This window comes from Motacilla alba, chromosome 17 (assembly GCF_015832195.1).
Source record: "Motacilla alba alba isolate MOTALB_02 chromosome 17, Motacilla_alba_V1.0_pri, whole genome shotgun sequence".
NCBI classification, from domain to species: Eukaryota; Metazoa; Chordata; class Aves; order Passeriformes; family Motacillidae; genus Motacilla; species Motacilla alba.
The window spans coordinates 705,586-732,995 of record NC_052032.1 but is presented as its reverse complement, the minus strand read 5'-3'; the positions used below and the strand labels follow the sequence as shown (position 1 = coordinate 732,995).

The 27,410-nt window shown below is 48.9% G+C and overlaps 1 protein-coding gene across 9 annotated transcripts in view; it reads left to right on the top strand.

The window, feature by feature from the left end:
* EXD3 (exonuclease 3'-5' domain containing 3) overlaps positions 1-27,410 on the top strand; it is a 254,110-nt gene that overhangs the window by 49,849 nt on the left and 176,851 nt on the right. For all 9 annotated transcript variants that reach the window (XR_005259297.1, XM_038156651.1, XM_038156650.1 and 6 more), the window contains 2 exons: positions 6,673-6,785; positions 26,950-27,014. Coding sequence is in view for 8 of the 9 variants with exons in the window: in XM_038156651.1 (XP_038012579.1) it covers positions 6,749-6,785; positions 26,950-27,014 (102 nt within the window). In the remaining variant the exon portion in view is untranslated. The remainder of the gene's footprint in view (positions 1-6,672; positions 6,786-26,949; positions 27,015-27,410) is intronic.

Sequence of the window (27,410 nt, the reverse complement as noted above, 5' to 3'; positions counted from 1 at the left end):
GCACCGGGGAATGCACTGGGGAATGCACTGGGGAATGCACCGGGGAATGCACTGGGGAATGCACTGGGGAGCGCAGCAGGGAATGCAGCGGGGAATGCACTGGGGAGAGCACGGGGAGCGCAGCGGGGAGAGCACGGGGAGTGAACCGGGGGGTGAACCGGGAAGCGCACGGGGAGTGAACCGGGGAGCGCCCCTGAGCCTGAGCTGGCCCAGCCTCCTGGGCTGCGGCACGGCCAGAGCCACCTGTCAGCGATGCCCGGAGCCACTCCGGGTGTGCTGGTTGTGTCCAGGGTTCGCTTTCCAAGTGGCTGGAGGTGATTGATGGGTAAGAAGAGTGAAATGAGCAGGGAGAGCTGGATCGTGGAACTCTGCAGGCATGCAGGGAGACACATTCTTTAGTATCCAGGGCTTCCTCCAGGGGTTCAGGTTGTACTTATGCCCTGGGGTCACAATAATTTGCTTATTGATGTTAGGAACTTGGACAGGAATTCCATAAAAAATACATTCCTGTCAAGCTGGCGGGCTTCACCATGCTGAGGGGACAGCCTTGAAAATCCAACAGACTTTGACAGATATCTGTTGATGTTTTGTCAGCTGCTTTCCCGTTTTAATGTCCAAGCTAATGAGGCAGAGGGTGTTCTCTGGAGCAGTGTGGCTCCGCTGGCTTCTGCCATGAGTGTTCTGATTTGAAACTTCAGTGCTTCCAATGCATCTTATTATGGCACAAATAGTGGGCAATTATTAAATTCCTCCCATAAATTATCAAAACTCAATAATCATTTAATACAAATTCCATTCAAGTGAAGTGATCTCCTTAGAATAAGCTCCAATCAATTGAATTTATACAAGAGGCAGAGTTGTGTCCTGGCCCCTTTGCTTTTGCAGTGCTGGTGGTCCTGGTGGTCCTGAGCAGCCATGTCCAGATGGGAGCTCATGGACCCCTGCTGGTTTCAGGGCCCTGGAGAGGAGAGAACGTAGCCTGGGGTTCTTCATACAGGCCCAGAGTCATGGCAGGCACCGGCTGAACGCTGCCTGGTGTGAATTTTCTTTTTTATTTTTTGCTTGTGTCAGTGTTTTTTTTCTATATCCTTATCACAGCAAAGTGAAGTTTGTATTTCTGAGTAGTTAAAGATTTATGTGATAATGGGAAGTCTGTAAAATTAGGTGGAACTGCGATTTGCATTTCAGCCTGAGGTGCAGAGAGGCTGCAGCCTCTTCATCACTTCTGCCCACTCTGTCCACTCTGAAAGAACATACACAGCTACAGGCACAGCTTGTGAAAGAGCTTGGGAGGCAAGTCATTTGTGACACACTGCAGCATGAGACGCCAGAATTTAACCAGAGATTTTGAATGGTGGAGCTTAGCTGGGACATTGTGAAGAATGAAGCTTGTATGAAGTTTGTGAAGAATGAATGCTGGGTTTGTAACTGATGGGAGCTAAATTGAAGCTAAACTGGGTTTGAGTACAGAATCCAAAGTCTGTAAAAGCCAATGAAAAGGCACCCATGATCTTCAGAGGATGATTTGCAGGCACTCCAGGACTACAGCTCCTTCACCGATCTCCTAACTCATATTTTTTTTCTGGTGAGGGGTCCATGACACTGGAAACTTCAGAGCAATGTGCAGCTTCCTTCCAAGGACCAGCTCTGATCCCTGCTCCCTGTGACAGGGACAGGAGCCTGGGCACGGCTGGGGCTGGGCCAGGGCAGCTCAGGCTGGAGCTCAGGGCAAGGTTCTTCCCCCAGAGGGTGCTGGCACTGCCCAGGCTCCCCAGGGAATGGGCACGGCCCTGAGGCTGCCAGAGCTCCAGGAGCCTTTGGCCAGCGCTGCCAGGGATGCCCAGGGTGGGGTTGCTGGGGGGTCTGGGCAGGGCAGGGGCTGGGCTGGGTGATCCTGGTGGGTCCCTTCCAGCTCAGGGATTCTGTGATTCTGTGTTATCTTTTTTAGCTGTGTGTGCCTGTATGTTCTGTAACACCAAGACAATAAAAGGAAGGTTGTAAAAATGTGAAATAGACTTCAAAATCCCCATATGAAGACACCTACAAATAAGTACTGTTTGCAGTGTTTGTTTTCTTGTTTCTAAAGATTTAAATTACTCTCACTTCACATTTTCAAATATTTGCTATACCCAGGCAAAATAGAGACCTCCTTTTTTTGTTTTGGGGACATTTTCTGAGAAGGGACAAGATTTTTTTTATGGTCACTTCACCACATTTCTGAGCATTAAGGGAAGCACCATCTCAGGCAGAGCTTGAGATACCAACCCAGAGCTGATCCCATGAAAGTTAACAGATGTCGGTAGGGAGAGTTCCTGCTTTTCTCTTCCTGCTTTTCCCAGCATGGGTCAGGAGCACCTTGTTCACTCCAGCCCAGCAATGGCCCTGCTTGAACTGAAATCACTCAGAAAGAAACGAGTGGCCCCCAGTTCCCTGTCTGGCAGTGGCTGTGGCATCAGCTGTTACTGAGAAAGCAGACTGGGAGCTCTGTTCACAACGTCTCCATCCACCTGGGGGTTGCTTTGCCCCTGGGGCAGCTGCAGGCAGGGCAGGTGTCAGACACTGTCCATCCACCCATCCATCCATCCCTCCATCCATCCATCTATCCATCCATCATCCATCCATCATCCATCCATCCATCCATCCATCCATCCATCCATCCATCCATCCATCCATCCATCCATCCATCCATCCATCCATCCATCATCCATCATCCATCCATCCATCATCCATCATCCATCCATCCATCCATCTATCCATCCATCATCCATCCATCCATCATCCATCCATCATCCATCCATCCATCCATCCATCCATCCATCCATCCATCCATCCATCTATCCATCCATCATCCATCCATCATCCATCCATCCATCCATCCATCCATCTATCCATCCATCATCCATCCATCCATCCATCCATCATCCATCCATCATCCATCCATCCATCCATCCATCCATCCATCCATCCATCCATCCATCTATCCATCCATGATCCATCCATCCATCCATCATCCATCCATCATCCATCCATCCATCCATCCATCCATCCATCCATCCATCCATCCATCCATCCATCTATCCATCCATCATCCATCCATCCATCCATCATCCATCCATCATCCATCCATCCATCCATCCATCCATCCATCCATCTATCCATCCATCATCCATCCATCCATCCATCCATCCATCCATCCATCTATCCATCCATCATCCATCCATCCATCCATCCATCCATCCATCCATCCATCTATCCATCATCCATCCATCCATCATCCATCCATCCACCATTCACTCATCCATCCATCCATCCATCCATCCATCCATCATCCATCCATCCATCCATCCATCATCCATCCCTCCATCCATCATCCATCCATCATCCATCCATCCATCCATCCATCCATCCATCCATCTATCCATCCATCATCCATCCATCCATCCATCCATCCATCCATCCATCCATCCATCTATCCATCATCCATCCATCCATCATCCATCCATCCACCATTCACTCATCCATCCATCCATCATCCATCCATCATCCATCCATCCATCCATCATCCATCCATCATCCATCCATCCATCCATCCATCCATCCATCCATCCATCCATCATCCATCATCCACCATTCACCCATCCATCCATCCATCATCCATCCTTCATCCATGCATCATGCATCCATCATCCGTCCACCCATCCATCCATCCACCCATCCATCCATCCATCCATCCATCCATCCACCCATCCATCCATCCATCCATCCATCCATCCATCCATCCTCCATCCATCCATCCATCCATCCATCCATCCATCCATCCATCCATCCATCATCCATCCATCATCCATCCATCCATCCATCCATCCATCATCCATCCATCCATCCATCATCCATCATCCATCCATCCATCTATCCATCATCCATCCATCCATCATCCATCCATCCATCCATCCATCCATCCATCCATCCATCATCCATCCATCCATCCATCCATCCATCCTCCATCCATCCATCCATCCATCCATCCATCCTCCATCCATCCATCCATCCATCCATCCATCCATCCACCCATCCATCCATCCATCCACCCATCCATCATCCATCCATCCATCCATCCATCCATCCTCCATCCATCCATCCATCCATCCATCCATCCATCCATCCATCATCCATCATCCATCCATCCATCATTCACTCATCCATCCATCCATCATCCATGCATCATCCATCCATCATGCATCCATCATCCATCCATCCACCCATCCATCCACCCATCCATCCATCCAGCCATCCATCATCCATCCATCCATCCATCCTTCATCCATCCATCATCCATCCGTCATCCATCCATCCATCCATCATCCATCCATCCATCCATCCATCCATCCATCCATCCATCCATCCATCCATCCTCCATCATCCATCCACCCTCCTGCCTCATCATGGTGTTAGTCAGGCTGACTGTGTGCTCCCTTAGCTCTTCTGGCTGCAATACAAACCAAAACAGTCCTGCATGGCACCAGCCATGTGCTCAACATCACAATCAAGAGCTCGACAGTGACCACACCTGCTCTGGAGAAAAGCTAGCAGTCCTTGGAGCAGCAGTTTGGCAGCTCTTTGCAGAAGCCTTTTCCTTTGGCTGCTCCATCCTGGGTTTCTATCCAGGGCATTGTTTGAACCAATCAGGAGACACTCATGTCAGCAATTGCCTTCTTGTGGGCCATACCCGCCCCGCACACTAATCACTGCCTCATCCTGCAGGACTGAGCATGTGCAGTTATCTTCTCCCTCTGGACACACTTCTTTTAGACCTGATGGAAAAAGCTACAAACTGGATCCTGAACGCAAAAATAGCAGGCAAGGAGTGAGAAAATAGCCATTTGAATGGAGAGCAATGAAATTACATTTCATGTTAATTCTCGAATTACTCTCATATGATGTCAAAAAGCGAGGCTTGAGGGATTTCAGATCATGTCAAGGTCAAAAGAAGCCCTGAGGAGAAATTGTGACTTTTTTTACTGTTCAAAGGAATTGAAGTGCCTCAAAGTGTGTTCTGGTGAGAAACTTCCTACTGTAGTAGAAGTCCCATCTTGGAGTTTTTTGGAGCTGCTCTAGATCTGAGTGTGACCCCAGGATGCTGCTGAGAGGGAGGCTTTGGTTCCCTGTCCCCCAGGAGTCCTGATGGGATTCCCATACAGTGATATTTGAAGGGGGTGTCCTGAGATCCAGTCCAAGCTCTGCCATCTGCCCAAGCCTGTGTTTGTTGGTTACTGTGGTGAGGTCCCGTGAGACACAACCTGGAAAGCCACTGCTTGTGAATAGGGAAATTCTTCCTCTTTGCCCAGCTGCTGAGCAGAGCCAAATTCTTCAGAGTCCTGGACCATGAATCTGCCATTTCAGTGGGTTTGTGTTTTTTGACAAGTCATGGATGAATTACAGCCCTTTTTGTTTTCTAGAAGACGAATGGGGTAAAGTGTGCTTAGGCTAAAACATATTTGTTCCATTTTTGGTATCTTCCCCTCATACACACCCTGTTGTTTTTTTGTTTTTTTCTTTTTTGAGTTAAAGACCTTAAAGAAAGTGGGGGCCCTTTGCTTGCACAACATGTTGAGGTTAATTCTGACCCTCTGGATCATATCCACAGCTGCTTGTACTTGGGAGGTTTGCTCCCAAAGGTGACCCTCCCACTGCCTGCTAAGAATCCAAACCTCTTGAACAGCCCTGAGCGACATACACCTCACGTTAAATGTGGGGAAGAGACTTCCAGAGTCACAGATGATCTGTGGAGAGCAGGAGGCTGTTGCTGGGAGGCCATCTGGATGCACTGCTTGTTCTGTGTTGTGTCCCACTCCCTGGGGCCTCGCTTCCACTGCTCCACAACAAGCCCAAGGTGCTGCTGTGCCTCCAGCCAGCACAGGGACTTCAATCACTTGTTGTTATTGCCTCTCTGTTTGTGTTTTTCTAAGCATTTGTGTTCCACCAGCACACTCAGAGTGAGTGCTCTCGAGGGGGAATTTCCTTCCTGGTAAACAATCCTGCAGTGTGATTCAGCAGGAAGGATGTGGTGGTTAAGGCACTGGACTGGGATTTGGGAGACAGGGGTTCTGTTCCCAACTCTACCACAGTCAAGATGTGATGATGAGAGGAAGGGCAAGCAAACAAAGAGGAGGAGCTGTGTAGCTGTGGCAAAAACACACTTTCACATGGCCTGTTAGTCCAGATTGGGGTTAGGTAGATCTGGGGCTTGCACAGAGTCATAGAATCTGCTGAGTTGGAAAGGACCTCAGGATCATTAAGTCCAACTCTTCACCCTGTGCAGGAGTCTTGTTTGGCTACTCAAGTGAAGAGCATTAGGGACTCCTGTTTGTGCAGTTCAAATCTGGAACTCGGCTTATTCCAGGAACCCAGCTGTGTTTTTAACTCCATGTTGTTTTACCTTCCATGGGCTCTCAGATGCCACTTTCCAGGGCTTGGTGGACTAGATTCAGTTTCCCATTGCATTCTCTGATCTTCTGGAACGTGTCGTAAGGCTCCTACACCACGTTGCACATGCATGTAGGTTCTCCACTCTCCTGCTAAATTCAAGGACAACAGACCACACACAAGATACTATCTTTCTCACACAGGGTGAAGTTCCTACATTTTGACAGTAACTCTACATTTTCTTTCCAGAAACAAGAGCTTGAGCTGCATCTCTGAGTTTAGACCTCCAACCTCAGCATCCTGATCTGGTGCCGCCTTTGGGAGGATGAATCAGGACAGTTACTCAAGTGATCAGCCCACGGGTGAGTTTTCATTCAGCATGATTTGCTTTCCATTTATTTTCTTACTGCTGTTGGAGAAGAATGCTGAGTCACAAATAAAGCAAAACGTGAATCAATATCAAATTGCATGCCATAAAGATTAATTGGAACTTTGAGGTTTCCTGTCCACATCTGGATATCAGCATTCTTAGAATTCTAGTCCAGGTTGAAATTTTTTCTAGCAATTTTCTTCTGGAAGTTCTCACCAGTTCAGAAGAACACAGGGGTTTTATTACTGTGTTAGACAACTCATTCTGCTATTTGCCATAACTTAGTTTTCTCATTAATTGCATTGGTAATTGGTTACCCTTTGCAGTAAGGGAAGATGTGCACACACCATTGTCAGGTACGTCCCATCAAGTCCAAGGGTCAGGGTCCCTGCTGGAGAGATTGGATAGACAGAAATTTGTTACTTCTGGCTCAGACCTGCCATAAAATTGCTCTCTTCTTCCATCCCCATCTTGGCTGTGGGAGCTCAGCCTCAGCGAGTGCTGCTGGCAGTTTGTGCTGGGAGAGGCGGCCCAGGCTCTGCTCAGCCTGAGCTTTTTTGGAAGTGTCAAGGAGCATTCTTAGCTCTGACGTGAGGGCTATTTTTTGACAGTTCCCATTGTTCCCCACTCTTTGTTCATGGGTGAAGTCTTTTTGTCTGAGGCCTTTGTCAGAAATAGAGGCTGTTAGCAGAGCTGTCTGCTCACAGGTTGGGGGAGTTTTCTTTTGTTGTTGAGTCCTGAGAATTTCTTCCTTGCTTTTACAGACTTGCTTGGGCAAACTTGCCCAGACAAATGAGGGGATTGCTGGGATCTCCCCTTGCTGGGCCTGCAGGGAGAGGGGTCCTCAGTGCCACCACCCATGTGCCCTGCTCTGGCTGTCCCAGGCCACGTGGCTGGGGCAGAGCAATTTGGGGTTCTGAACATCTGCCTACACTAAAGCCCTCACCATTGTCCATGGGTTTGAATCTGGGGCTCAAAAATTGAAAATTTAGAAAAATTCCTGTGGTAGCATGAAATATCTATTCTCTAATACTCAGCACATATTTTTATTACTGTGAACAGGTGATGATGACACATCAGGATGTCATGGAGTTTCATTAATCATCCACAGAAGGACCTGGAGGCTGGGTTTGGGGAAAAAGACATTCAAGTCTCTATAACACATCCTGGGTGCTCATGAGAAATGTCTGGTCAGAATATTCATAGATTGCTCATTGCAGCCTTCTTTTTTGTAGGTGTAATAAATGTTGTGGTTTGAGTTTAGATCCACTCTCTAAAACAGGCACAGGAATTAATCTGTCTGGAGGGACCAATTTTCAATGTATCTTTTATGTACATTTTACACCTCCTGTTGAAGTGCTTAGTCCTGGTTGTTCTTGGAGTCAAGTCCTGGGTTAGACAGGTGTGATTTACATCCTGACTGACGATAGGGATCTTCCAATCTGGACCTCCATTTGTTCAGCTTCCAGCCACCACCTATTGAGTTTTACATTGTTGGTTCATTTCATTCTCTGAGCTGCCACTGGAGCTATACTTAGAGAGGAAGGATATTATAATCTTGTGAAAGATTAAAATACCGTTACTGTAATCCAGCTGGAAGGGGAGACCTTTTCTCAGGGTGAGAGACAGCCAAGGTTTTTCCCATTCTGTCCTCCCCTTATATGCAGGAAGGAAGTACTGGCAAAGGCCCCCTGAGCTTCCTGAGGACTCGGGAGTGCGTTTCCAGACACAGCCCTCTCCACCATCCATCAGCAGCCCGGCCAAACAATCGCAAGCACGAGGGGAAAACACCCGGCCGGGATAAACACCGGGAGCACAGCTTGGGGACAGAGGCTGGGGACACAGCCTGGGGAGACAGCCTGAGGGCACAGCCTGGGGACACAGCCTGGGGACAGAGCCTGAGAGCAGAGCCTGGGGACAGAGCCTGGGGGCACAGCCTGGGGACACAGCCTGGGGACACAGCCTGGGGGCACAGCCTGGGGGCACAGCCTGGGGACAGAGGCTGGGGACACAGCCTGGGGACACAGCCTGGGGGCACAGCCTGGGGGCACAGCCTGGGGACAGAGCCTGGGGACACAGCCTGGGGGCACAGCCTGGGGGCACAGCCTGGGGACAGAGCCTGGGGACACAGCCTGGGGACACAGCCTGGGGGCACAGCCTGGGGGCACAGCCTGGGGACACAGCCTGGGGACAGAGCCTGGGGACACAGCCTGGGGGCAGAGCCTGAGAGCAGAGCCTGGGGGCACAGCCTGGGGACAGAGCCTGGGGACACAGCCTGGGGACACAGCCTGGGGACACAGCCTGGGGACACAGCCTGGGGACAGAGCCTGGGGGCACAGCCTGGGGACACAGCCTGGGGACACAGCCTGGGGACAGAGCCTGGGGACACAGCCTGGGGGCACAGCCTGGGGACACAGCCTGGGGGCACAGCCTGGGGACAGAGCCTGGGGACACAGCCTGGGGGCAGAGCCTGGGGACAGAGCCTGGGGACAGAGCCTGGGGGCAGAGCCTGGGAGCAGAGCCTGGGGACAGAGCCTGGGGACAGAGCCTGGGGAGAGCAGAGCCTGGGGACACAACCTGGGGACACAGCCTGGGAGCAAAGCCCTGCAGCCCAGCACCAGCCAGCTTCTCTGGGGCTGGGTCTGGCAGCAGGCACTGAACATTGGCTGCCCTTCCCTTTATCATTAAGTTTCTTAATTATCAAAGTTGCCCTTCAAAGAAGCATCTCAACAAATGAGAAAGGGAGGAAGGTTGGCAAAGGGCTGATGTTTGCTGAGGAGCTGCTGTGCTGGCAGGTGGTGGGGCCTGGGGCCAAGGAGGTGCTGGGGATGCTCTGGGGTGCAGAGCACCCGGGTGATATGTGGGTCACTGCAGCTGCTGGGACGAGGCAGAGCTTTCTGTCAGCTCTTCGGGGCAGTGCTGAGGCAAAGCCATCTGTGATGCCTTAAGGAAGGAGGAACCAAGTCAGCTGGGGGCCTCACTTTTGACTGGATCACCTTTGCTGAATAGGATTCTCTCCAAGAAGAGGCTCAGAACTGAACTGGGATCTTTTTCACTGTATCACTGCTTTTGTTTAAATGCTGCTTTGTAATATTTGGGTAATATTTTCAGATCTATCTGATCTGTAACCTGTTTTTAATCATTCCTTAAACCAACTATTTGGGTTTATATTTTTCAGTATGGCTTCATAATCCTCTCAAACCTTGAGCTGGAAATTTCTCCCTATGAGTACCTGAAGGGAGTTTGTAGTGAGGTGGTGGTTTGGTCTCTTTTGCCCTGTACCAGGGGACAGGCCAAAAGGAAACTACCTTAGTTGCAGCAGGGGACTTTCAGATTAGACATTAGAAAAATTTTTTTACTGAAGGAGTGGTCAGGCTCTGTGCTGACTACCTGCAGGAGCACCTCCTCTTCCCAGCCAAATATGCCTTTCTGGGGTTCTTTCATTCCTTCTCCTCTGTTTCACATTTTTATTGTCCTTTGTCTGGGCTTGCAGCAGATTACTGCCCATGGGGTGGGCAGTAATCTCCTTAAATGCCTTTACAATACTCTGTAGGACAGAAATAATTTTTTTATTTAAGGTCTATAAAGAATGCAGGATTATGGAACCCTTATTTTAAAGCTGAAGGTATTTCTGCAGTGCTAACACTTATTTTTAAATCTATCAGAAATGCACATAAGCAACAGCAAGTGAAAAAGAAAAGAAGGTAAGAAGTTCCTGGGAATGGGATTGATAATAAACAGCAGCCCTGGCTGCATGGTTATGAAAACATTAACCCAAAAAATTTACCCATCTGGCCTAGAGCTAGAGAACAGCAGGTTTCCCCATGCTCATTGCTGGGTGTAGATGCTGGAAGTTGAAGCTTTAAAATAAAAAAAGCCAAACTCAACAACCTGGTTTCAGGTCCTGCTGCAGCCCTCCCGTCCCCAGGCTGCTGGTGGCATTTGGTACTCTCATTTCCCTGTTTGGGACAGCATTAATCTTCCCCTTGTGAAGCTGTGTGACTGTACACGGCAAAGTGCTCACGTTAACAGCATGCAGCATTTTTAAATGTCCTTCTAGAAAACAACTGATTGTGTGTTTGCTTGTCCTGGCCATCCTGTTTGGAAGGAGGCACCACTCAAGTGGTCATGGGTGTGATTCTGCTCATGATTCTCCATCATGCATTGATCTCATTGTTATTTCATTAACCTAATGATGCCCTGTGACAGCAACGGGTTAAAGCAGAGACAGGACTGCGGTTTCTTGGCAGTGTCCCATGAAGTCCAAGAATGCCAGGGGAGAGCAATGAGGGGAATGTTGCACCCTGGAACAGGCACTGAGGGGGTTGTGTCAGGACACTGGCCTGGAAGGACTGGGAATTCTCAAAGAAGGGAGAGCAGGCAGGGACTGCGAGCCTGTCCTGACATGTGGCTGTTGTGGTTCGTGGCTCAAGGGAAGTCTTGGGTCTGCCAGAGTCTTGGGAAAGACAAAGAAATAGGCTTGTGATAGTAAGTGCTGTTTGCCCAGGGATCCAAAAACACCATGCGCCTGGGAAGAATGATGTTTAGATTGGATATGTGGTCATACAGCAGAAACTGATGGATAATAAAGGAGTTTTCCAGGAATTGCCTGCTGGTCTCTACATTCCTCTTTGCAAAAAGGCATGGGGTACAACAGCTGCTTCCACCCACTCTGGTTCTTTCACATAAATCTAGTAAAGAAAAGGGACAAGTTAAATCCAACTGTCCCAAATACCTTCCCAAACCCTAGCAAGGTTCAGGTAACAAGCCTTGGGTGGAAGAACATCCTGTGAAATCAAACAAGCACTAGTTATGAGAGAGACAGGAGGTGACACTGTCCTACAGCCCAGGACCACGGTACTGCCACTCGGTGCCTGGTACCATGCTGTGCCCTGGGAGGCTGCAGGGCTCCCTGCATCCTTCTCATCCTGCTGCGCAGCCCTGGCTCCTGGGCAGGTGTGCTGTGTGCTCTGGGGGAGCAGGGGCTGCCTGCACCACGTAACCACAGCTCTCCAGCCCAGGTGTTGGAGCACAGCCCTGCCCGGGTGTGTGGGCAGGGAGGGACTCGTTTGTGCTGTAGCAGGAACAGGGAGCAGTGGACACGTCCTGCTCAGAGGTTGCAGCAGGGTTTGCTGTGTGTGATTGTGCCTTCTTTTAAATTAAACTATTTTGCAAGCACTTCCTTCCTGCATTTCTCAGAAGGAGGGAGGGGGGTGTGCAAAGAATGTTGAACTGCCTTTGACGGAGGAGGAAAACTGAAGAAAACAAGAGATGCAATCCTAACTACTGACCTTTTACTTGAGCTTGGTGATGTTTTTCAGCAGCAGAGCCTCTGGGGAGTAACAGCATCCTCCTTGCTATTGTGCTGCCTGCCCAAAAAGGGGGCTAAAGTTCAGCTTTTATGATGTTCTCACTCTGGGCTTGTGGGAAAAAGGCCACATTCCCTTTCTTAGGTCATACGAGTGCAAGAGATGACAGAGTCCTACAGTCTAACCCCAGGGCAGGAGGCCAGTGCAGAATGGGACTGGGATAGACAGCTTAGTAAATACACTGCCAGCTTTTTCTCCTTATGGAGAGTCACAGCAGGTGGGAGGGTAATTTACATTGTTAAATTAAAAGGCGGTGATTTATTTTATGTTGGTGTGTTATTGTTTCATAAGAACACATGGGTTGCCATAACTTGTGATGGACTCTTGCACTTTATTGTTAAATCCTCCTTTTCCACTTTGGTCAACTGTTACTGGAAATGAACATCATCTACCAGGACAAAAACAAGAGGCAAATAAGCATAAAACAAAATCCCAACCTCCTCCCCAGCAAACTACAGGTTTTCAGGGATCCCTCCATAGTTTTGAGGATGGCATTATTGCAGCAGATGTTCTCAAATGGTGCTTCTTGGCCCTCAAACTGTTCCCTGTACCTGGGACCTAGAGAGACACGGGTCCCTTTGCTCATGGGTCCTGATCAGGCTCTGTGTCTTTGAGCTGCCACCTGATCTGACTGTCCACCCTTCCTCAGCCACATCACGTGTTTCTCTCCATTGAGGCTTCCTTCAGCCTTGTTGAGGTGTTGTTCAACAGACACTGAGCTGTTTCCAAATGGCATGATGCTGGCTGAGCTGTGCTTTCTGAAATGCAGGGTCTGGGAGCAGAGGAGGTGGTTCTGCCTGGAAAGGCTGCCTATCATAAGGATAAATTCTGTGTCAAAATTACAGATGCTTATTTAACGTTTCTATCAGGCATACTGTTTAAAAACCAAATCTGGATGATGCTGACATGCACCTGTGCACTGACATCCTTTGGCAGTGCTGGTGACTCTGCTCCAGGGGCTCAGGGTGCTGATCAGCTTGCGGCTCCCCCATGAGCAGCTGAGAAATCCTGTCCTGGGGCTGATGTGTGAGTTTGCCTTCAGCTGGAGTCTTGTCTTCTGCATGGCAGAGCACATAAAATCTTCAGGTCACTGAAGGACAGGTGTAACTACCTGATGTGCAGTCAGTACTGTGAGTTCTGTGTGACAAGGAAAGGTGTGTGTTCTGGCAGAATGGCGCAAGTGGAAGTGCTGACTGATCAAACAGCTGAATCACAGCTGCAAGAGAAAGGTCTTGGTCCTGCTCTTCTCTCATGTCCTTGCACCCAGTCCTTGCACAGGTCCCCTCTTTGCTCCTGTGCTGGTACCTTGGAGCCTTTACTGAGTTGGGTCAATTCCCTGGCCCAGCAGGAGCAGATCTGTGTTTTGGCCAAGTTCATTTTCTGTGGAGGTGAAGCAGAGGGGCAGCTCCCATCTCTGCTCTGGGACAGGGACAGGAGCCAGAGCACGGCTGGGGCTGGGCCAGGGCAGCTCAGGCTGAGCTCAGGGCAAGGTTCTTCCCCCAGAGGGTGCTGGCACTGCCCAGGCTCCCCAGGGAATGGGCACGGCCCCGAGGCTGCCAGAGCTCCAGGAGCCTTTGGCCAGCGCTGCCAGGGATGCCCAGGGTGGGGTTGCTGGGGGGTCTGGGCAGGGCAGGGGCTGGGCTGGGTGATCCTGGTGGGTCCCTTCCAGCTGAGGACATTCTGTGATTCTAATGAGAATGAGTCACTTTGCTTTTGGACAGCTCATATCCTAAGTAGAGTATCTTGGCACCAGCCGGGTGGTGTGATACAGCCAGGTATTTATTTAGAGTGCTTGAGGAAACATGCAGACACCAAGTCCACCTTTGGGTGGCTGTTTTAGGGGCACAGGCATGTTGGTGTTCCCTCCTTACCGGGGTACCCCATCATGTGGCACGATGAGCTGTGAGACTGTGGCCAGAGGAGGCAGCTCACGCACGCTGTTATTTTTGATTTGGTCTTTGACACTGAGCCTTGCCTTTGCAGTGGCCTCCAGTGACTGTCTCTCACATGTGGCAAACACAAATACCCAGTTACCTGAGAGTGCAGGCAGACATGTGGCTTCTGAAGGAGAGAAATTGGGTGCTTGGAGTCTATCAACATTCTGGCATTTCTGGTTATCACAGTGAGGGGTGGAGAGAAATTAATGCTGTGAAAACAAGCCTGAAGATGGCGGAGGTTTGCCACAGACAAGGGATTTGGACCCGTGACGTGAAGGCTAGGGCAGTGGCGTTCAGGTAACACCTGAAGTGTGTCTGGTCAAGACAAGATCACAACCCCTGAAGATTATTTAATATTTCTCTGTCTTTCTGGCTCACAAGTGTTGATTTTCATATCTGCAAGGACTTGCCCATGGTACCCTGTGGTGGTGTGTGGTGCAGGTGCTGGCCATGCACTCCTGCCTCACCGCTCCCCTCGTCCCTCAGTACTGAGTGGCTCTGGTGGCTGTGGAAGATCCACCATCCCTGCTGCCCCCCTGGGAGGTGCCTATTTCACAGAGCTGTAAGGCTTTGGCTCGACACATCGCTCATTTAACCTTACTTAATTTTGGCTAATCTGAGAATGGATCTCTTTTCATTTTCTGCTGGATGCACTTTGCACTGAGCTATACAGACATTGGGAGGGAGAAGAATTTGTCTAAATTGTTTGTTTTTACTTGGGAAAAAAGAAATGGAGATTTATTACCAGTTTTCTCTCCCCAGGGCTCTCCCTCAGCAAAGCCCTGCTTCGGTGGCAGAGGTTTGCAGTGATTCAGCTCGACAAAAGTTCACACAGTTCATAGCTCCAACAATTACAGAGGAGCTTTTCTTGGGATTTTTAAAATGTCCTAGACACAATTAAAAGAATTTCTCAGCAAGGAGAGTGCAAGCTGGGGACTCTCTGGCAGATGTAATCACTCAAGGAAAACTTTGTTTGGCTTGGCTGCGCCCTGCCTTCGTTCCACGCTCTTTCATCCCACCACCAGGCTTTGTCTCAGCCTTTGCAGTGTCTCTCTGTCTTTTCCTCTTTCCATCTGCCTCACATTCCGCTGCAGGCTGAATGGGACAGCCTTAACCTGGCTACTTCCAAGACAAACAGCAAGTCCGATGGAAAAAGGGGGGCCCTTGATTGTCAGGAGGCTCTGTGGTCACTCACTTCCTAGAATTAAAGGCTGGGAGTTGATCTGTAAGCCAGCCAAGCCAGAGACAATGATTGGGTTCCCATTTTGTTCCTTTGATAGTGTCTTAAATATGTGCAATGACTGGGAAAACAAAATTTGCATAAAGCAGAAATCCACTTTCTCATGCAGATCTCTCCTACCCTGTGTCCTCCAGTGTGGATGGCACAGGTGGCAAAGCTCAGCTGTTGTGTCTTACAGGGTTTTGGGAACCAGACCTGTTCTTATAGAATAAAGCTGTAACAACTCCTGGCTATGATGGGATAGTTTTGGTAGCCACATTGATGGGATGGGTACGGCTGGAATTCCGGTGTTGGACTGCATGGTCCTTGTGAGTCACTTCCAGCTCAGGAGGTTCTGTGATTCTGTAAATCAACAGGAGAGATGCATTAAAGCCACTGTGACCCCAAGTCAGTTCCGGTATGTCCAGCCAGGCCCTGGTTTCATGCCATGGCTTTGCCCAGCCTCTGGACAGGGGTATTGCCTGTCCCACGTGTGACAGGAGTGTGAAGGTGCCTTTCCCTGCTCCAGAACCACCCCTGGACAATACTGCTGTGCTTTTTGGACGTGAGATTTTCAGCTCTAAACCCCAGAGTGCTGCTGGGCTGTACCAGCTCGTGGTGATTAGAGAGCAGGTAATTATTGACTGTGTGGTTTGTAGGTTCTGTCACTGATAAGCTGGGATAAGAAGTGGGCAGATTCCCTCTCAGGCACTGAGGGACATTTAAAATGCTGCAGAGTGTCTCAGGTTGGGTGGGAGGCCTGAGAAGTGCCTGTGAACTGGTGCTCATGGGCACAGAGCCCTTCAGAGCAGCCTGAGATTCTGTGCAGCCCCAGGGCTGTGGCAGCCCCCCACCCTCTGTACCCACCCCCCAGTGGGCCCCAGGCAGGGCTTGGGGTGGCAGATATCACACACTGAGCTGGCTCTCTGCTTTCATTCAGCACTGTAACTCGGTACCTCACACTAAAGAGACTTTCCATTGGTATTCAGGGCTCATATACCAGCTCTGCACGGTTTCCTGCGGCTTCCAAGGGAAAGGACTTTTCCATGCATAATTTAATCACGTTCAGCACGGCAGCAGTGGGATTTTTTTTTCCACAGAAAGTCTATAACATCTCATTGGTGAACTCCTATACTTTGAGAACTCTCAGTGCGCTTGCTTATCTCGCTCTCTCAGATAAACACCTCTCAGCATCCTGTTTTTCTTGTGCCATACGAACAGGAAGAGAGCGATTGTTTGAGATGTGCGTCAGTCAGAGCTGGAACCAGGCAGCCCCTTACCCTCCCCATCACCATGGAAACCACCAAATCCTTTCAAACACATTGGTGCTGAGCTGACAGGTATCCTGGTTTTTCCACTTAGCCTCCCAGAGCAATGATTTTAACGTGCAGGACCTCTCAAAAACAGGGTTTCTTTTAATTTTATCTAGGAGATGCAGCTATAAATTTTGGAATGGAATAGTCATCACTACTTTTGTTTTAAGTAGCAGTGAGATCTTTTATTTGGCCATGGATTTGGTGCTAGGAGCATTGGAAGGGCTCGGAGGCAGCTCTGCAGTCAGGGGGAGTGTGGTGTGAGGGACTGGGAAGGTTCTGCCTGAGCCTTGTACAACGTCTGCAGCCTGTCCTGGAGAAGTGGCTTGAGCCAGCCAGCCTTGGGAAAAGCTGTTCTGCAATCACTTCAGGGTGACCTGGAGAGCTTTGTGTGTGGAGAGAGCAGATTTGGGATTTGGGAGTGATTGGAATTGTTTCTAGAACCTCAGGGTGGGATTTTCAAAAGCTGCAGCAGACATATGGATGAAGAATGCATTGTTTGAAGATTCTGATAATGCTGAGTGTCTGTGCTGGTCTAGTGGCAGGTGTCCCTTCCCATGGCAGGGGAGCTGGAATGAGATGATCTTTAAGGACCCTTCCAACAAACTAGTCTGGGATTCTACCAGAGATGGAGTATTAATCTACCATTCTGAGATGTAATTAGCCAGAGGAAGAAGGAGAAATTCTTTTAACTTAGGGGTTTAACCATTGTTTTATTCAACATAAGCAAAGCAGCAGTTTCCCTCTGCCTCTGGAGGGCTTGGTTCAGCCTGGACAGATGGGTCTCCTCCACTTTGTTTACCCAAGTAAACATGGCACCATGTCCCCAGGTGCCACATCTCCACCTTTTTTGAACACATGCAAGGCTGGTGACTCCTCCACTGCCCAGCACTCCTGGCTCTGCCCAGGGCCTGGCTCTTGTACCCACTGAGCTGGGAAAGGGAGAGGCCCTGCCCCATTCAGCAATGTGCTGCTGCTGAAATGTGCTCAGGGGAGGAACTGGCAGAAGAAAAGCTGGGAATGTCTTTTATACAAGAATCAAACTATTGTTACTGTTCTCGAAAAAAAAGTTGTATGGCTTCAAAGTATGTGCAACAGCTTTTTAGAATTACCAGGTGGGTTTTTTCAAATAAAACTACTTAGGATGCACAGTTAAAGGTTGTTAGGTTTAGAACTTGGGGATTTCCAGAGATGTCTGGAGGCAAAAAAATAGCTATAATTTTAGCTCTATAATAGTACTCTGGATCTGATAATTCTTTCCCATCCTGTGCTTGAGTCCTCTGGGGCTGCTGCTGTTCCTGGCAGTCTCAGTCTCTTACATAATTAAGAAGTTTCCCCTATTATCCTGGACAATATCAGTTTTCTTCCCCTTCGCAGGGGAGATGATTTTGAAAGAAGAAATGGTTAGTTTTCTGGAGTGCTGTTTTAGGTGTTTTTAAAGTGAATTTCCATTTCTATGAAAGCGGCATTAACTCGGCGCAAGGGCATTAACTGGCACCCTGGCTGTGACAGGTCCTCCTGTTCCTGGCCTGAGGAGGTTGGCAGGACAGTGGGATGTGAGGAGGGGCTCATTCCACACACTGATTGTTGTCCTCCTTCTGGGAACATGGTGACTCGCTTCTCACCCTTCCCTCAACAGCGAGTTGGTTTATGGGAACAAGACCTAATTCTCTTCCTCACTGGAAAAATGCAAGGAGCTGGTGCCTAAAGGAAGTAAGGGTAGCCTGGCTTTTTGAAGGAAAAGAAAAACTGTAAGATGAAACCGTGGATTTTGTTTAAACAGTTTTGAACACAGGAGTGCAAACCCTGGTTTGGTCAGGATGGGGATCCACCCAGCTCAAGCCCTTGAGCCACCCCTCTGGCTGTGCCTGGCCGTGAGGGTGGAGGGAGAGGTGTAAAATGGGAAGGGAACGAGGGACTACAATGCTGTGCTCCCCTGCCATGTGTGTCCCCACTGTCCTGCGCCAGAGATTGTCATCCTGTTGCTGCAGAGCCCTTGACACTGAGGTTAGAGCTCCTCTGACAGAAGAGGAAGCCATGTGAGAGTATTGGTAACTACCTGCATAAGGTTTATGATTGTTACATTTTTAGGCTTTTATGATGTTGGATTTAATTAACTGCCTACAAAGCAACCTCTTGGTGTTATTTTTAGAATTGCTATTTCTGTACAGATTGCTGCACTTCTTGTCCACCCAGGGTGCACTGAAAGCACCCCCAAATGACCTCTGTTTGTCTGGGGTGATGTCACACCTTGTTCAGGGTGACAGTGTGGGACAGGCTCCTTCACTCCTGGGCAAGGGAAGTTTCTGCTGCGCAGGCTGGGTCATCTCAGGCACTGCAAGGATGTCCCAGAGCTGGGTGACTTCTTGGTGAGGTTTCATTTTTATTTGTTGAGTTGGCACTAGCTCTGAAGGGCGCCCTCTGCTCCTGTGCTGGGTGTGGTACCCAGGTGTTCTAAGGGAGGGAATTCTGCCCCTCTGCCCTGCTCAGGTGAGACCCCACCTGAAGAGCTGCCCCAGCCCTGGGCCCAGCCCAGGGAGGATGTGAAGGTGCTGGGGAGATCCAGAGGAGACACCTGAGCTGCTCCAGGGCTGGAGTCCCTCTGCTCTACAGCCAGGCTGGGAGAGCTGAGGGTGCTCACCTGGAGAGTGGAAGGCTCCAGGGAGAGCTCAGAGCCCCTGCCAGGGCCTAAAGGGGCTCCAGGAGAGCTGGAGAGGAACTGGGGACAAGGGATGGAGGGACAGGACACAGGGAATGGCTTCCCAGAGCCAGAGGATAGGGATGGATGGGATGTTGGGAATTAGGAATTGTTCCCTGGCAGGGTGGGCAGGCCCTGGCACAGGGTGCCCAGAGCAGCTGGGGCTGCCCCTGGATCCCTGGCAGTGTCCCAGGCCAGGCTGGACAGAGCTTGGAGCAGCCTGGGACAGTGGAAGGTGTCCCTGCCCATGGCAGGGGTGGAGTGGGATGGGCTTTAAGGTCCCTTCCAGCCCAGAGCTGTCTGGGACTCTGTGCTGTTGTTGTTCTTGTTGTTGCTGTTGTTCTTGTTGCTCACACTCTGGGAGGGAGAGCATTGTGGATGTTCTCAGGGCTGATGTGGGGAGAGGGGGAGGAAAGCCCCTGTTTGGAGCACAGGGGTGGGGCTGTGCTGAGCCTGTCCTGCCCACAGAGCCGGGGGAGCAGCTCTCCAGGCTCTCCATTGACAAAAAGCACTAAGAAAATTAGAGGGCAATGTCACTGCCCGTTGTGCTCAGCCAAGCAAGCCTTCTCTTTTAATGAGAGTGCATTTTGTTTGATCTGAGCTTTTTGGGGGGGAAATGATGAATTTTAGCCATTAGGAAAACAAAAGGCATGGTTATTTGTAAGGATTGTTTTATAAGAAGCATATGTGCTCTTTATTATTCTTGTGCTTGAAGTGTGGGGATTGTTTTCAGTTGGGAGGCTGCAGTAGAAGAATGTGAACTTCTGACTCAGAAATCGAGCATGTATCAGCCAAATGCTGAGGGTTCCTATTATGTTTTCATAACTCAAATTTCTCAGAATGGAAAGGATCTCACTTGCCCGTAGTTAGAGAATGATTTTCGTTGCCATTGAGAAAGGCTGACTTCTTTTCTAGAAAAACTTCTCTTGCTCTCAATACACTGTTCATTTCCCTTTTCCCTCTCCAGCAGGCAGTTTCTCCATGTTCTGCCTGTGGACCTCATTCTCCCCCATATTTCTGTTTGAGCTCCTAATTCTGCCTTTTCAATAATGATGTAGTCACCAGCACAGACAAGGTATGGCTTCACTGAGTGATCCCAGGAAAGTGTGGGCTCAGTTAATGGCACCTGAGGAATTCTGGCATTTGTCTAGAAGCACCAAGTGAGGAACATGATGTGAGTATTGCCTGCATAGCCAGACGCCGCCCCAGCCATTCTGCAGTTGTGTGCTTGGTGCAAGCTTATGCAAGGGTATTAGAGAACACACATTCAGTAAGACTAATTCTGTGGCACATGACTACATGTTGGCACATTAACAGAGTAGTTCCAAACCAGAGTCTCGTGGAGGAATTGGTGGCCTGTACCTTGCAAGGTGCATCACTGAGTTTGAAGTTTCTGTTAAACCAAGTCTGTCTGGAAGATGATAAAGAGCCACAAAAAGATAAGCCTCTAGATACTGACCTCCTCCCTAAAGTGAAGCAAAATATTTCCTGCTAAGTGAAACAGCCATCTCAGTTGGATTGGAATGAAGCTTTGCCCCTGCTCTCTATACAGGCAGAAAACTGGGGTAATCACTCCGAGCTGACTTTTCCATCTGGCCTATGAACAAAACATAAACTGGTTCTGCAGTTCCCAGGGATGCCTGGGCCAGCTTGTGGCAGTGTGTTAGGTGATGTGACCCCTTTATTCCAGAACCAATCCCAGCTGTGGGAATCTTCATCTGCTGGGAGAGGCCGCAGGGGCAGGCGAACAGGAGGTGGCTGTCGTCACAGGGCTGGAGAAACAGAGCACTCACAGGTGGCTGATGAATGAAGAAATGTGGAACCATTCATCTTATCCGAGATTTCTGGTGACTGAGCTGATGTTCATGCTGGAGAATGAGCTGATGTTCAAAGTCAGGTGATTGCAATTGAGGAACTCAAAGCATTTTGGGAAATTTTCCCCTCCTGTTTAATGTAGATCCTCCCACTGATTGCATTAGTGCAGGGGAATCCAAATGTGTGGATGAAGAGCTGGAGGAACAAGTAAGAAAAGCCTTTCTTTCCCTTGGTGAACCTGGACTCCCAGACCTGCCCAAAGGCTCTGTCTTTAATGTTAAAATTGCAAGGGAGGTGTGTGGTGTGAGGAACTCAGGACTGTGGTTGCTGGTGTGGTTCCTTCCCTCCTGAGATGGGAAGGGCTTGGTGCAGCTGAGTTCAAAGCTCTGTGGATCAGAAAACAGCAGCTCAAACTGGACACTGAGCCAAGGCTGGAGTGAGACAGACAAGCCAAATAACGAAGGACTCTCTCCATCTTCTTGCTTCATTTCTTGCTGCGAGAGTTCAGCTAAATGTTAGCCATTCTCAAGCATATCTGCCTTTTGTGGGAGGCACAGTGAAGGAATGGGTTGCTGGGATGGGGAGAGAGTCTTGGAGCTCTGGAAATGGTGCTAAAGCAGAGCAATGTATTGTTTCTGAAATGAAATAATTTTGTGACATCTGATCCTCTTGTAAATTTGGCTCTGTTGTATTCAGTGGTGGAAATGGAGCAGCCTGTCCTGGCAGCATTCCCTGTCCCTGCAGGCACTGCTACCTCAGCAGTGCAGGGAGCACCTCTGGCTGCTTTCAGTCTTTAGTGGGGACTCATCACTGCAGTCAGTGGGGATTAGGATCAATCACCAAGTGCTGACTCATAATAATAAACTGAAAGGTTTATTTATGTTACATGTGCTCATTAAAGGGGGCACAGCATGGACAACTGGAAGGTGTCACAATCTGTGGGTTTCTACAGAGGAATTTTGTACCTTTTTAATTAGATCAGTTTATCCTCAGCGCTTCAAATTTAGGCACTAGAAAATGTATCCATTCATTTTTGCTCCATGTAAGTGATGTTATTTCTGTGTCTGTTCTTCTGCAAAACCAGCACACACTTGCTGTGAGCTGCAGCCACTTCTGAACAAAATTGAGACAAACTAAGTTTGGATAAGAGAGTTTGATTAATTCAATTAGCACACAATTTGTTTGTCCTCAGCTGCATTTTAAATGACCCAAAGTGGATGTGCCCCTCATGCTGCTGAGACAGGAGAGGGTGAATGGCTCTGCTCACCTAAACCCCCAGCTTGTGCACAGTCTTCATTGAGGCATTGGTGTTTTAAAGTCCAGACGGGCCACCTGCCTGAAGGGGGTCGTGGAAATACCCTGAATTTTAGTTTTCCTTTCAGAACTACATCTCAAAGACATGTGGAGATAAGCAGGAGTTTTCACTGAGAACAGATTCCAGGGATTTATTGGAGCACAAGGCATACAAAACAATAAGTAATAGTAAAAATTCACTGGTTGTCTACTGGGTGGGTTGGATATTCCATTAAACATTTATTAAAATGTGGTTAACTTGCAGGACAGGGGGACAAGCTGGCTGCCTAAAGACAACATAACAATTGTAGGGCAGCAGAGGGACAGCACCAATTTTTGCTGGCTGTGACAGGGACAGGAGCCAGGGAACGGCTGGGGCTGGGCCAGGGCAGCTCAGGCTGAGCTCAGGGCAAGGTTCTTCCCCCAGAGGGTGCTGGCACTGCCCAGGCTCCCCAGGGAATGGGCACGGCCCCGAGGCTGCCAGAGCTCCAGGAGCCTTTGGCCAGCGCTGCCAGGGATGCCCAGGGTGGGGTTGCTGGGGGGTCTGGGCAGGGCCAGGGGCTGGGCTGGGTGATCCTGGTGGGTCCCTTCCAGCTCAGGACATTCTGTGATTCCATAAATTTGTAATTCATAATTAACATTTTGTTCTTGGCTTTTCCTGCCCATGGCTTTCAGCTGTGACAGTTTGGGGGCTATGACCCTGCATTTCAATCACTTTTTCCACCTTCTTTGGGGTTGCTTTTTTTTTTTTTTTTTCATTCAGTATCTTTTCTTCTGCTGACTGTAATTCTTCTAGGTTTGGGGCCACAAGGCATTTAATGGCTTTGGGCACAAAGAGAAAGTGTCAGGAGTTTTTTTCCTTGGGAAATTTCCTCCTCTGGGTTGGATGTCACCCTGTCCTCAGGTGAGGGGAGGCTCAGTCAGAATGGGGAGTTCTCTTGCCAGGGCGTTTCAGCTGCATTGGTGAATAATGCAGCAGAATTTTGCAAGGACGCCACTGCAAACCTCACCAGCAAATCCAGTGCTTACCTCAGCAGCCCCCGGGCACTGCTTTTGTTGTGATCACAGCAGGGTTTGAGTGATGGATGCACAAAGGAAATGGAGAGGATGAACAGAAAGTAGTTTATGGTTTTCCTCAAAGGCACTTTTCTAACCCAAAAATATAAGCCTTGTGGTTTATATGGTTTTGAAATATAACCACAGATCTTGAGAACTGGAAGACATTTGATTTACCATCTCCTGCAATTTTGGTACCAGGTTCAGGGCAGAACTCATTAATTTTCAGAATGAAAAACATTCAAAGGAAATGTATTCATGTAAAATATTTAAAACAGGAACATGCTATTGGGAGAAACTGTCAGTGCCAAAACTTGAGGTCTTTTGTGTCTTGCTGGAGTTGGTGAAGATGTGTCTTTTTGAGGTCTTCACCAAAGTGCTCTAACCTTGATTTGGTGAGGCTTTTCCAGCAGTTTTAAGGTCTGCAACCCTGTTTTTTGGGAGCTGTGAAGGGTCAGTGTCAGACTGAGCACTTTCTCTTGAGCTCAGTCTAGGAACGGGAAGGGCTCAGCTGCCTGGGACACATCTCCTCCCTCCTCAGCTGCTCACAGCTGGAGCAGGGAGACCTGGTTTCTCTGACTTTCCACACTGGGGTGGTTTTTTTTTTGTTGTTGTTTTTGCTGTTTTTTCTTGTTTTTATTTTACTCATAGAATGCCCCTTGCTAATAGCTGGATGTAGGGGACTCTGCAAGACTGAAGTTCTTTTTAGCCATGGAGCTTCTGGAGGTCCTTGGTGGGAATGATGGGGTTTTTCTGGCCACCATGCCCCATATTTGCCTTGTTGTTGTCCTGAGCCCAGATGTCCCTGTGGTTCAGTTCTGACCATCTGGTTTTCAGTCACTTCACTTTATCCCTCCTTCCCTTGTAGTTCTCTCTCACTCCCTGCTGTGTGGAGCAGCAACAAGATCTCCAGGTTTTTCTGTATCCAGCCAGAGTATAGCAGTAGTTACTGATTCATTATCATTTTCCACTCTCTAGGGGTGCCAGGAGAACTGTGAGGAGGACAGTCCTCCAAAGAGGTCCTGCAGGAGACAGAGCAGATGAATTGTTCATTTCTTTCAGGAAACCTTCACATTTCCATCTTCTGTCTCATCTGGAGAGTAACTGGATGCAATAGCTCCAGGTCCAGCAGGAGCTGCAGTGTCCTCCCTCTGGTGGGATGAGACAAGGGCACAAGTTGGCTTTGCTCTCCTGTTTATGTCTGGCTCTGGGAGCAACTGTTGTGGCTTATTTTGTTATGTTCAGCCCCTGACTGTGCCTCATCCTTAGATTCCCAGGAGCCTCACCAGGTGAGGAAGGGAACAGGTCTGTGCAGACGCCGGCAGATTTCTCAGTTTCTCTCCTTGTTCAATCCCTGCCCTCTGTCAGTGTGAAGCTATTCCTCCTTGTCCTGTCCCTCCAGGCCCTTGTCCTGTGTCCCTCTCCAGCTCTCCTGGAGTCCCTTTGGACACTGGAAGGGGCTCTGAGGTCTCCCTGGAGCCTTCTCCTCTGGAGTGTCTCCACCAGGTCCGTATCCCTGCTGTGCTGAGGAGTGGATGCCATGCTCCAGGGGTGCTCTGTGGAAATAACCCAGCTCTGGGTGTGTCCAGAGCCCGGCTCTGGGGCAGGGAAGGTGTCCCTGTGTACCTGTGACTGCTCGGTGTCATGCTGGCACTACTGACCTGGCTGCTGGAACTGACATGCTTTTTTCTTGCCGTTTCAGCTCTGGTTTCAGCGGCAGGGAAGTAAGGTAGGAAACAGTCAGTAAGAAAAGGGCTGGGTTTGTTGTCTGAGGTTTAGAAAGCTTTTAACAAGTTGAATTATTGGTTGTATGTGAAGTGAAACACTGCTCTCCTAACTGCTCTCATTTCCTGTATCATTCCAGCCTGTTCCCTGCATTATTTACAGCTCAGATTTACAGTGTATTTGGTTACACACTGCGTTGCATTCTCATTTTTTTTCCTCTGTTTTATAAATTTCTTTGGGAGTCAGGCCAAGAGGAGAGTGTGCAGATATGCACACACACATGGACTGAATTTGACTGTAATTTGCTAATTTACTGGGGAGAAGAGATCTGGCTTTTCTTCTGTTTTGGTGTAAAAAGACCCTTTTATTTTTCCAAAGGAGCAGCAGTAGCTGAGAACAGCCAGTGTTTGGAGAGTTCAACATTTCAGAACAACCAGAGATGAGAGAAAATATTATCTTGTGAATTGTAAATGTGGCATTTTTAATTTGGCTGGTGTTTCCCAGAAGTTAGTGGATAATGGGAATATTATCATGCTCTTGGCTCAACCAGTAATCAGCTTGCTACTTCAAGTAGTTTATAAATGCAGTGCCTCAGAGTTCAGCTGGATGAGGTAGAGCCTTTCACAGCTGAAGGAGTTTTTTGTGACCTGAAATATGAAGTGCGATGAGATACTAAGCATGAAATCTAGCATTTGGAAATGAGCTCTTTAGGAATTGTAAAACACAGAAGGTGATTAAAAGGAAGTTTCCTTTTCAGTTTAACATTTTACTTTTGGCTGCATGAAAACATAAGAGGAGGTGCGTTAGGAGGATTGGTTTGGAGAGTTCATTCAGATTTTTAAATTCATTCTTCACATTTTAACTGTTGATGCTGCAGATGATTTTCATTCAGAATATTTTGTGTCATGGTTTCATAAGTAAATGATTGTGAATTAAGTAGAATCAGATATCAAACATGTTACTGCGTTTAAAATGAAATCTTAACAATTGCTTTAGAAGTACTGGTGTGATGAATATTGCTATGATGAATAATGGTATGATGACTGCATGAGGAATGGTAACTCACAAAAGAACAACTGAATGCAAGTTCTGCAATAACTAGGTGAAAAATAAGAGGAAAATTCCAAATAACCTTTTTTTTTTTAAAATACTTGATCCCTCTTTGTTTAGCCTTGCCACTTATCACAGCAGCCTTTCATCGTCCCTCTTCCTCAGGCACCCTCTTGCCTGAATCCCCCTGCAGCCCCATTGCTGTCCAGCCTAGCAGGGCAGCACCCCTGAGCACACCCAGGGCCCTGTTCTGGCCCAAAGTCACCCTCCTCCATCCCAGCTGGCCAGGAGCTTCCACTGCAGAGCCATGCATTAAAATCTTCTGTGCTGCTCATCCCTCCCGACCTGGGCTGGCTCTTCCAGGACCCTGTGGCTTGCCCTGGGGAGGGTGGGGATGGGCAGGGCTGGAGCTGCCCAGCACAGCTTTGGAGTGCAGGAGCCAGGGGGTGCTGAGTTAAAGCCTGCCTGGCTGCCGGCTGGGATTTTGTTAGGATTTCAGAGTGCAGGGTTTTTTACAAACTAATCCTGACTGGCAGTTGGAGCTTGGTGGTTTCCAGCATGGAGTAGCAGATTTCTCTGGGGTGAAACAATGCCCCAGTGTGTCTGAGCTGCCTCTACAGAGCCAATAAATCTGTTTTGTTTTGTTTTTCTCTCTCCTTTTCTCTCTTCCCCCTCCTCCAGGCCAGGACCCACTCGTACTGCTGAAAACCCTTCAGCTTATCTGGACAAAGCAGGAGCTGGGGAAGGTAAGGCTGAGCCCTGCACACAGCAGCTCTCTGGATGCAGAGCATGTCCAGGCACAGGACGCTGGGGTCAGACCCACCAGCCCTCACGGCTGCTTTCATTCCAGCACTCAGGGGAAGAGCCTGTGCATTTGCAGCTACAAGTGAAAAGAAAAGGTAGCTTTGTGTGATGGGGAGCAGCTCAGGGGCTCCTAGAAAAGAGCTGGAGTTTCCAGGGCTGAGTTACAGAAGGAAAGAAAATCAAAGTTGCTTTTGTTTTGTTTTAAACACTTTTTTTGTCCATTAAATGGAGGATCTTGGGGGCAGAGGGAAGAATATTGCTAGTAGCTGAAAAAAATGAGAGTTGAATTTGGTAGGGAAGTGTTTTTTTGCCAGTTGAGTATATCAAAGCTTTCATAT